This window comes from Ranitomeya variabilis, chromosome 4 (assembly GCF_051348905.1).
Source record: "Ranitomeya variabilis isolate aRanVar5 chromosome 4, aRanVar5.hap1, whole genome shotgun sequence".
NCBI classification, from domain to species: Eukaryota; Metazoa; Chordata; class Amphibia; order Anura; family Dendrobatidae; genus Ranitomeya; species Ranitomeya variabilis.
Genome location: NC_135235.1, coordinates 136,271,879 through 136,283,881, shown reverse-complemented (window position 1 = coordinate 136,283,881; position 12,003 = coordinate 136,271,879). Strand labels below are relative to the sequence as shown.

The 12,003-nt window shown below is 40.5% G+C and overlaps 1 protein-coding gene across 3 annotated transcripts in view; it reads left to right on the top strand.

The window, feature by feature from the left end:
- The window catches only part of UNC5B (unc-5 netrin receptor B), a 221,327-nt gene extending 210,108 nt beyond the window's left edge, over nucleotides 1–11,219 (top strand). For all 3 annotated transcript variants that reach the window (XM_077259291.1, XM_077259290.1, XM_077259289.1), the window contains 3 exons: nucleotides 2,953–3,117; nucleotides 8,172–8,350; nucleotides 9,356–11,219. In XM_077259291.1, the coding sequence (XP_077115406.1) occupies nucleotides 2,953–3,117; nucleotides 8,172–8,350; nucleotides 9,356–9,521 (510 nt within the window). In that variant the 3' untranslated portion in view covers nucleotides 9,522–11,219. The remainder of the gene's footprint in view (nucleotides 1–2,952; nucleotides 3,118–8,171; nucleotides 8,351–9,355) is intronic.
- Nucleotides 11,220–12,003: the final 784 nt, after the last annotated feature.

Sequence of the window (12,003 nt, the reverse complement as noted above, 5' to 3'; positions counted from 1 at the left end):
AGCTCTCAATGCAAGTCTATGAAAGCCTTGGCTCCCATAGACTTACATTGAGTTGTGATTTCCTGATTACCCAGTATACAATGGAGCCAGCAGCTCAAACTTCTGGAGACCGGCCGGACCAGCTCTGATAACAGAAAAAACTGTGTCTGGAAAGTATATTATTACCAACAGGGAACTTAGATTAGTGACACCACTCTAGTGATAAAATTAGGAAAAAAAACCCTCGTGGTGGTTTAATAAATAGCAGCTCTTAAAGGGGGTGTCCGGTCTCAGAAGAAAAGTCTGCAGTCACTCTATTTGACTGCAACCTGCAAATTGTGGCTGTTTGATGCACAAACTGTCACGATTCCTTTTGTATTCTGAGACGTACATATTGATGACCCACCTATCAGAGAGGTAATCAATATCAGATGTAAGCAATGTACAAAGCAGAACACTGCAGTTCTGTAAATTGTTTATTGAGCAATGTCGAGTACTGTAGTTTATCTCCCCATTCACTTGAATGGTCATTAATATGCAAGTCCCAGACAACCCTTTATAGAGGTTTTCCCACGAACAAAGTACATTTTAATTACCAAGTCTTAGATTGGTAAAAAGTTCCACAATTGGTTTAAAAATATATTCCTGTGCTGAGATATTCTTATAAATGTGCCTCCACTATATACTGTGTAATGGCTGTGTCTGACCATATAGAGATGCTGCAGCTGATGATCACACATACACAGCTCTTGACAAGGGAAGGAAGCATGAGTATACTGATTTCACTGCAGGGATTCTCAACTGCTTGTTTGTGTTAGCGAATACATTTCTATGTCTGTTTGTTTTATCACAGGAGTGTATGAAGTGTTTCTGCTGCATCACCAGTCCTATGACCTCATCAGAAATCAAGCCAGTGACATATCGGCTCAATTAGCTCCATTAGCTTCTTTGTCACTGATTTAATTTATGATGTGTTCATAAGGCTGGTGATGCAGTAGAAACACTAAATGTGCTCCCTTACACAAAAATGCAGTTGAGAGTCCCTTAGAGTATACTCACTTTGCTTCCTCCTCTATCTAGGGAGCTGTGTATGCGCAATAAAGAACTGCACCATCTACACCATCGGACACTGTAAAATACACAGCACATAGCAGAGACCCATTTAGAAGACTCTCTCAGCACAGGAACATTTTTTTTAAACACATCCAATTGTGGAACTTATTAACATCCCAAGATGTATTATTTAAAATGTTCACTGCTCAAAAAAATAAAGGGAACACTAAGATCCCACATCCTAGATATCACTGAATGAAATATTCCAGTTGAAAATCTTTATTCATTACATCGTGGAATGTGTTGAGAACAATAAAACCTAAAAATGATTAATGCAAATCACAACTAATATCCCACAGAGTTCTGGAGTAGGAATGATGCTCAAAATCAAAGTGGTAAATGAAGTTACAGGCTGATCCAACTTCAGTGGAAATGTCTCAAGACAAGGAAATGATACTCAGTAGTGTGTGTGCCTCCACGTGCCTGTATGAATGATCTCCCTACAACACCTGGGCATGCTCCTGATGAGGCGGCATATGGTCTCCTGAGGGATCTCCTCCCAGACCTGGACTAAAGCATCCGCCAACTCCTGGACAGTCTGTGGTGCAGCGTAATGTTGGTGGGTGGTGCGAGACATGATGTCCCAGATGTGTTCAATTGGATTCAGGTCTGGGGAATGGGCGGGTCAGTCCATAGCTTCAATGCCTTCATCTTGCCGGAACTGCTGACATACTCCAGCCACATGAGGTCTGGCATTGTCCTGCATTAGGAGGAACCCAGGGCCAACCCCATCAGGATATGGTTTCACAAGGGGTCTGAGGATCTCATCTCAGTACCTAATGGCAGTCACACCATTACTGACCCACTGCCAAACTGGTCATGCTGAAGGATGTTGCAGGCAGCAGATTGCTCTCCACGGCATCTCCAGACTCTGTCACGTCTGTCACATGTGCTCAGTGTGAACCTGCTTTCATCTGTGAAGAGTACAGGGCGCCAGTGGCGAATATGACAGTCCTGGTTTTTATGTGGCAAATGCCAAGCGTCCTGCACAGTGTTGGGCTGTGAGCACAACCCCCATCTGTGGACGTCGGGCACTCAGACCATCCTCATGGAGTCGGTTTCCAACAGTTTTTGCAGACACATGCACATTTGTGGCCTACTGGAGGTCATTTTGCAGGGCTCTGGCAGTGCTCCTCCTGTTCCTCCTTGCACATAGGCTGAGTTAGAGGTCCTGCTGCTAGGTTTTTGCCCTCCTACGGCCCCCTTCACGTCTCCTGGTGTACTGGCCTGTCTCCTGGTAGAGCCTCCAGCCTCTGGACACTACGCTGGCAGACACAGCAATCCTTCTTGCCGCAGCTCACATTGATGTGCCATCCTGGATGAGCTGCACTCCCTGAGCCAATTGTGTGGGTTGTAGAGTCTGTCTCATGCTACGAGTGTGAAAGCACAACCAACATTCAAAAGTGACCAAAACATCAGCCAGAAAGCATTAGTACTGAGATGTGGTCTGTGGTCCCCACCTGCAGAACCACTCCTTTATTGAGTGTGTCTTAATAATTGCCAATAATTTCCATCTGTTGTCTATTCCATTTGCACAACAGCATGTGAAATTGATTGTCAATCAGTGTTGCTTCCCAAGTGGACAGTTTGATTTCACAGAAGTTTGATTTACTTGCAGTTATATTCTGTTGTTTAAGTGTTCCCTTTATTTTTTTGAGCAGTGTATTTTATATGCGAGACACCCTCTTTATTGCTGAAATTAAGAGTTTTTGCATGTACAAAACAACTACTTGTGATAGCATTGTGTTCATCTTTGATTCCCATAAGACTTGGCACACAATGGACAGAATCTAGAAAAATGCATTGTCAGGAATCTACCATATAGATCTTTTGTAGAACTAATAGGTTTTCTTATTTCAGGAGATACCTTTCTATCACATTTGGAGTGGAAGTCAGCGGTCGTTGCATTGTACATTCACTTTGGAAAGGTACAGTTTGGCTTCCACAGAGCTGACATGCAAAATTTGTGTGAGGCAGGTGGAAGGAGAAGGACAAATATTCCAGTTGCATACTAATCTGGAAGAGGTGAGAAAACGTTACTGCTGTCTGATAATGATTTTGTATATTATTTTCCTGAGTATTTCTAAGAATCAGCTTGAGAAGTCAACATGTAACAGGCATGAATTAAACTAAAAGTTACTCTGAAGCAAGTGGGATAGGAGGTTAGAGTAGGTAACTTGGGGGGTAACGGGGCACATGGATTGGTCATGTGCTCCTGGTGATAGGTCTCAACAAGCACCTCTGTTTTGTCAAAGTACTTGGCTATAGCGATGGATTAGAAAAATTATTTTTTTTAACTTGGATAAAGGATAAAAGTGGAACCGACATACTGATATTGGTCCATGCTTATGTTAGAGGTACATACTGTACGATAAATTTTGGTAGATTTTCATCATCCACAGCAGTATCTGCAGACTCTCGCATGACGCTGCCACATACGATTTTGACACTTCCAGACAACTGATGAAGGTCTAGTTTTGACTGAAATGCTTCTTTATTTTTGTCTGGAATTTCCTACAATAAAAATCCAATTTTCATTGACTACATCAATACGAGTGCCAAGAACTGAAGGCTTTGGATCCTACTTGTGCAGCTTTATCTCCAGAAGTGCTGTGTTTATTTTTTTTTATCCAAAAACTTTTATTGAGAGCAACACATACAATAAATGCATAGAGTCGCAGATCAACAACACATAAGAAATTAAAACCACAGAAATTTGAGCTAAACAGTTTGACCTGCAACAACTTGAGTCCAAACTCTTATTTTGTTATAATGGGATCCAAAAAGTATCGTTTCTCCTTGTGGAGAGTGACATGTTAAGCATGTCAAGGTGAGGAGACTTAAAGCCGCAGTGCTCCTCTGGGAAATATGCAAATTGTCTCTTTAGAGAGGAAGAGGACTATAACTCTAGTGCCACCTATTGGAAGTAGCAATCCTAACAGTCAATGTCGACCCTAAACGAGCCTTGTCACATGACTTAGGATAAAAACCAAACCAGAATCTCAATTTGCAGACACTGTGGGAAATGAAAACACAAACAATGGGTAGAAGGTGGGGGGAGGTGTTGAGTGAGACAAGCAACAGACCTAAAACAAATAAACAATGATACTGAGGAAGTGGAAAGTAAAGGGCTTAAGGTACCTTCACACGAAGCGACGCTGCAGCGATAGCGACAACGATGCCGATCGCTGCAGCGTCGCTGTTTGGTCGCTGGAGAGCTGTCACACAGACCGCTCTCCAGCGACCAACGATGCCGAGGTCCCCGGGTAACCAGGGTAAACATCGGGTTGCTAAGCGCAGGGCCGCGCTTAGTAACCCGATGTTTACCCTGGTTACCAGGGTAAAAGTAAAAATAACAAACAGTACATGCTCACCTGCGCGTCCCCCGGCGTCCGCTTCCTGTACTGTGTGAGCGCCAGCCCTAACAGCAGAGTGGTGACGTCACCGCTGTGCTTTTACTTTCACTTTAGGGCCGGCGCTCAGTCAGAGCAGGAAGCGGACGGCAAGGGACGCGCAGGTGAGTATGTACTGTTTGTTTTTTTACTTTTACGCTGGTAACCAGGGTAAACATCGGGTTACTAAGTGCGGCCCTGCGCTTAGTAACCCGATATTTACCCTGGTTTCCAGCGTAAAACATCACTGGTATCGTTGCTTTTGGTGTCAAACCTGACGATACACGCCGGTCTGACGACCAAATAAAGTTCTGAACTTTATTCAACGACCAGCGATATCACAGCAGGATCCAGATCGCTGCTGCGTGTCAAACACAACGATATCGCTATCCAGGACGCTGCAACGTCACGGATCATTGTCGTTCTCGTTGTAAAGTCGTTTCGTGTGAAGGTACCTTTAGTATCAAGCTAGTCTAGACTCAGTAAGGAAGGGCATTATCTGTTATGGCCAACAGAGGGGCTGCTAAGGAAGAATCCAGCCAGAGGGCCCAAGATGGAATTTTTTTTTCCTTCTACTTAAGGGAAAAAGCTAGTAAGTATTCCTATTGAAAGTGAGAATTTACCCTGTTAATAATCTCTTGAAAAGTGCTGTGTTTATTTCCACATAATTACAATAGATGTCTTCATATTTTAAGAAGTCAAATCAACATATGTCCAATAATACCTAGGGCACTTCACCAAATTATGACCACATATTTCACATCAATCCATGTACGGGACAAAGAAGAGATCCCAATCATATATAAGAAAATTCAATTTGTATTAATCAAGCCATAAAGACAATATACAACCATAAAAAAACAATAAAAAAGCAAAATGCCATCTAGGGGACGCCCGAATAATTCTCCACACTCAAAGGAATAAATACAGCAATTCCTTATATCCACAAATTAGTGGTATATCATGTTATTTCAGATTTAATACCTAATTATGCATATAATACAACAAACAAAGATGTGGGAGACCTATCTCTATGGATAATTACATAGTCCCCATCAAATACACACGCCAATTGCATTACCTCATACACGGTATCCAACAAAATTGTTATGAGAGGATATGGCAGAATATAAAAGGTCAATAATTACCAAAGGTGTGGATGATCTTTGCGTCCCCTCACCCCGACGGGGAAGGAGCAGGCGGCGAAACGCGCGTCGGGGTGAGGGGACGCCAAGATCATCCACACCTTTGTTAATTATTGACCCTTTATATTCTTCCATAAGAAGAATTTCCATTGGGAAACTTGCTAGAATTATATTGTATTTGTGAAATCATTCAGTGATACTATTGTCCATTAGACCACTGGGGATTTATACAGAACCAATAGAGCAGAGGGTGTGTTCGTATAGCTAATCATAAGAGGGTCAGCTTGGGTAAAGCTAAAGGAAGGTGTGGTGTGAAGTCTATAACTGAAAAGTGAGGTTCCATTATGGCCTAAATTACTGTATGATTAGGGCTGAATGGTGCAGCGGACTTTAAGCAATAACCAAGGTCAAATAAGGTATAAATGGTCAAAAAGACCACATCGGCCTACTTATTCAGACCATTATACACATCGACAGTGTTGCTGCTCATTAAGTGAATGTTCTTGAGAAGAATACAGTGCCTTGTATAGATTACTTTGTGATGTTATTGCAGTAGTATTATGAGTTTACCTGCGGTTTACACTCTGAGTTACTGGAATTAGAAATATTCCTATACAGAGAAAGAGTTTATCATTTACTCTCCGACAAATACAGCTGCTATATGGACCGGCAGCAATAACCATAAATAAGCTGCGTACAGAAATCCATGTTTGGATATTTTTATTGTGTTTTATTCATTTATGTGTATACTTATTTACTTGGATTGTATGCTTAGCTCTGAACTGTGTTCCTTTAGGGTAATTTCATCCATAAGTTTTTAATGTCTTTTTGAATATAGTGATTTGTAGAAAGCATTAATTATTCAGGTTTAGATTAGTGTTGTAAAGTTTCTGAATGACTAGCAATTATGTAGAGAATGTGGATTGCCTGTCATTAAACCAAGTACCCTGCAGACTAAGGGACTGGCACTTTTGGAATAAATACTGTAGGTATATAAAATGCACAACTTATTATTGAACATTGAAACTTTATACCTATAATTACTTTGGCAAGATAGTGCTTGTAGAAAACTTCAGTCAAAAGTCTATGCTAAAATATAGGACATCAGTGAACTCAATAATTTGTATTCTGAATGTACCTATTATGTCTCACAATAGACCACATTGTTCTTATTTCTTTCACCATGGAGGTGGAGAGTTGTTTTTGTCATCTTCACATGCTGCAAAATGTATTTATCACCTCTGCAGTGGATAGAATAGTTTGGCTCCTCGAAGTCTGTTCCTGACGTAAGCTGGCACAGATCTGTACTGACCAACAAGAGAAAGAGAATCGGACATGATCTTATTGTGTCCAAGAATGCCATGTACTGTATCTTTAAAAACCATTTGGCCCTTCTGCCACAGTAGTAATTACATGCCTGTTTGATAAACGACCTGAATTGGCATGCTAATGGTGATATTGGAGATCAAGATCGCTTTATAAACAACCACTACGAACATGCTCATTCGGGTTCGTCAGTCTTCTGTACTAGGGATGAGTGGACCCGTGAAAGTTCAGGTTCTTGTATCCGACCCAAACTTTATTCCAAAGTTCAGTTTGGGTACCATCAACTGTACCTGAACTTCAACCAAAACCCGAACCCCTTTGAAAAGAATGGGGACACAAACTTTTCAGCTGAACAAAAATATCTCTCCTTCTCTTTCTCTCCTTCTTTTTCTCTCCTTTTTCTCTCATTCTTCTCTTTCTCTCATTCTCTCTCTCACTCTCCTCTCTCACTCTCCTTCTCTCTCACTCTCTCTCCTCTCACTCTTCTTCTCTCTCTCGTCTCACTTTCTCTCTCTTTTTCTCTCACTCTCCTTGTCTCTCACTCTTCTTCTCGCTCTCCTTTTCTCTCACTCTCCTTTTATCTCTCTCCTTTTCTCTCACTCTCCTCTCTCTCTCCTTCTCTCTCTCACTCTCTCTCCTTCTCTCTCACTCTCTCTCCTCTCTCTCGCTCTCTCTCACTCTCCTTCTCTCTCTCTCCTTCTCTCTCTCACTCTCTCTCCTTCTCTCTCACTCTCTCTCCTTCTCTCTCTCACTCTCTCTCACTCTCCTTCTCTCTCTCCTTCTCTCACTCTCCTCTCTCACTCTCCTTCTCTCCTTCTCCCTTTACTTCTCCTTCTCCCAGAACTCCTAACATTGCAAATTGACTTCGAAGAGAAGTCCGTGTTCGGTGTTTAGTATCAGACACTATCTGCCTGGAATAAACCCTGACGTTTTAAGTTCGGGTTCACTCATCTCTGTTCTACACAACTGACTGCAGAAAGTCATGCATGCGCTGCCTCCTCTTTGCTGACATTAACATGTAACAATGCTTCCTCCTTGAGATGGATGTGGGTCGCTCCCAGCGATGTGACCCACATCTATTGGATGTATGGCATGTATGCTGTAAATGTTCAAGATGTAAAGGACTCTGCATCCAGTATGGTAATGAACGGTTGTAGCTCAAAAGTTTTAAAAGTTTGTATATTAATTGCTTCTTTCATTTTTTTTTTTTAAACAGAATGCCAAATCATTTGATCCCTTTTTTTCACATCCTGGAAGTAATGTAACAACCCAGCTTGGACCATATGCCTTTAAAATTCCAATGTCAATTAGACAGAAAATCTGCAATAGTTTGGATGCTCCAAACTCTAGAGGAAATGACTGGAGACTTTTGGCACAAAAACTCAGCATGGATCGGTATGTCATTAGTTATTTTTGGTTTTAAAGGGTTGTCCAACCATTACATTACAGGCATTTTTTATAGTTCTAAAATATACCGTAAACCTTGTGTAACATTTACACAGAGAGTGATGCCATTTAGTAACAATTTTATGCTACATGGTGTTTAAATTGTAAACTAATATGCACATCCACCATTTACCTAATGACCCAATTACTGGTGGATATGTATGCTTAGTCTCTCGTGTCATAGCCAGTAGAAATAGCTTTTTGCCCTGCTTGTCAGGGAAGGAGCATAGTATATGCAGTAGCAAGGCAATATAGCTGTGAAGATGTCTTCTGCACGGCAGGTAAGAAGAGACCATACTGTAAGCTCTGTTGGAAGGCTAATAGGTGTGAAATAAGATTGAACCCTGTAGATGACGGGGCATGCCAAACGTGATTATGTGGCATTCCTGGTATTTGTGTACTCATGTAGGGATCCATAAATTGAGCAAAGATAAGGAACTAGGCACTATTTGAAGTAGATGAGATCACACTTATTGATGTAGAACTGAAAACAGAACATGCGTGATGTTTCTGTCAACAGTTGAACACTGGAGGTTGCTTTACCAATAGTGGAAAAATTCAGACTTACATCTCCAGTGCCGGCAAAAAAAATCTTTACACTTGTGTGTCAAAAAAAAACTTTACATGTAAAACCCGTGTCATGATTTCACTTCTTAAAAGTGTACACAATGGGGGAGATAATCACAAACTGTCTAATTTACAAAACTGGCTTAGTTGTCAGTAAGGGTGACATGATGAAATACTAATTGAATGTTAAGATTTTGCGGTTTCGTTGAACTTGTAAAGATTTTTTTGGCCGCCACTATACAACAATATCTTTTCTGATTCCCACAGTCCTTTGGGTCAGATGAAGGTCTGGGTCGTATACCAAAACGTCACATGTGTTCTGTTTCTGATTGCCTAATGCTAACATTTAAAAAAATGGGCCTGTCATGTATTTTTTTTTCTCCTCAGATACCTAAACTATTTTGCCACCAAAGCCAGTCCTACAGGAGTTATTCTGGACTTATGGGAAGCCTTACACCTAGACGATGGTGATCTCAACACTCTTGCCAGTGCCTTGGAAGAAATGGGCAAGAGTGAGATGATGCTTGTCATGGCAACCGAGGGTGATTGCTGATGACCTCTTGACTTGCAATTTGTTGGCGATTTTATTACTGGTTAACAGCCGAGAGGTCTTTGGTCAAAAAACAAGAGACATTTTCTTTCCTTGTTTATGATGGAAGACTCAGCAGCAGTGTACTGGAGAGATTGAATACTCTCATGGTCTAATCACAACCAGCCTTAGAAATCCTTACATACTGTTTACAAGCTATCCAAGTGTCTAACAAAATACCTTCACATGCCACCCCACAGAATTGCAGACACAAGGAAATCATCTTCGTTACCATAATAACTGCTGGCAGACATCTTTCATGTTACCTTTCTACGCATTTAAGACTTTGTAGTTTTAAGCTCTGTCATTTCCTCCATCTTTAAACATGATATGTATTTCTTGAAAGGTTATGTACAATCTGATCAAACTGCTTCTATCCTGTCCAAGCTTGGAACAGCCTTACTACTGAGGCAAAAGGTTTCTTAGGAAACGCAAGTTTATTTATTATCCAGATCTTTGGATGAGTCTTTGTTTTATATGTTAATATGTAAGATTTCTGAGTGTATGCACCTGTGGGTATGACTGAGGCTGGCGCAACATCTTGCTCTGGTAGAAGTTGTAGACAAGATATTTTTCAATGGCTTGTATCAACATATGGGGCCTACTGTCAGTATGATATCGTTCAACATGTGATTAAGAAATGTTCCTCATCCACTTCTTGCTATATTTTTTTTGTCCCATAATTCATTTTTTTATATATCGGAATAGAAACCCCACACAGCTCAGGGAATATACGAGGCCACCGGAGAAAATGAGTCCTGTTCCAATTTAATTAATCATCTGTAAAACAGATACAGAGCAGTGGTAGTCTACGACATGCTGTGACCCAAAGCTGCCAGTTACTTTTGTTTTTTACAAATCATTTTTTCCAGGTTGTGGCATTTATTGGCCAGCCTTCTGACCATCAGTTTCTAAGTATTCCGATCCTTCTATGTTTGGTTTCCCTAATATTCTGATTGATAAATTACTCGTTCAAGTAAAGAGTACAGCACTGATAGAATTGGATGTACAACTTCTTAGCACATTTCCAGGCCATATTATGTCAATGAATCTGTTTCCAGACGGAAACATCAAAAATCTATGCCCCAGTAACAATAGAAACCGTTATGGCCAGCAATAGTAACGATCTCCATCCCTCAAGCTCAGGAAGTGAATGTAAGCTTCTTTTTTCTTTCTGTGCTGCATGTTTAATGGCAAATCTTCAACCCTGTCATAATACGAAGTAGTACAAAAAATATTTCTGTATAAGAGTGCATTCTATTCTAAGCCTAGAAAACCTAATATTAAGGGGTTGTCCAGAATGTAAAAAAAATTGCTTTTTTTTTTGTCTCTTAAATACAAAATGTGAGCTGCAATTTCCAGCACAGCCCATGGAAAAGAGCGAGGTGGAGACATTTTTTTTAATCTTGGACAAGTCTTATAATAAAACAGACTCCTAGGAGGAACAACAAGCTTTTTTTTTATTTTAATTGTGGAATTCAATATACACTTTTATTTTCTTCTGTGTATTTCTCTTTGGTTTTCGTTTTATTTTTTTTTTAAAATCACATACCTATGTCATTATTGGATTTGAAATCTATTTTTCAAGTAGCAAATGCTCATTTATGTACCATTACAAAATGTAAAGAGAATTGGATTAAAAGTGTTATTTTTATACTTCAAGTTGGATTTCTCATTCACCAATGTTTTTCTACTATGGTTTTCAGACGTTAAATTAGAATCTGATGTTTTCCTAATATCCCTTAATCTCTGACACTATGCACTTTAGTGGTTAAACGAAACATGTAAAGGAGTCATTTATTTAATCCACAATTAATAGCACCTGATAGGATGTCAGTATATATCAGTATAAGCGTTTTTACCAATCAACAGTGGCACAGAGTGTAGGGGCCACAAAGGTGGTTATAGGTGAAAAGTGATATGGGGGCAATCCACATGGGTCAGTGCTACAGGTTCCTATGCAGAGCGCAGCAGATAAAATTAATTTCATTGGCTGCTGCACTTGGCAAAGGTATCAACCGAGGTAACAAAGTTCTCATTGTGATGACCTCAACTTTGTCATCTCAATTGCTGTCTGTTACCCTATGCAGAGCGCACCAGCTTATTACAAACTCCTCAACTGATCCACATGCCACAGCCATGTTAGAGATGATAAAGGCTGCCCTGTGCTCTCCTCCCAAAGCTCCCCTCTTGCCTTTAAAGCTTTGCTTGAAGCTTTTGAGAGAAAACACAGAGACCGGATGAAAAAAATTGAAACTTAAGATTACTATGTAATTTTTTTCTAACCCTGGCTAGATTTATGACTAAGGTAAGGACTTTTTAGTGATAGTACTGAGTTAGGTTTAAGGGTACTGTCACACAGTGCAATTTTGATCGCTACGACGGCACGATCCGTGACGTCGCAGCGATCGTATGATTATCGCTCCAGCGTCGTAGACTGCGGTCA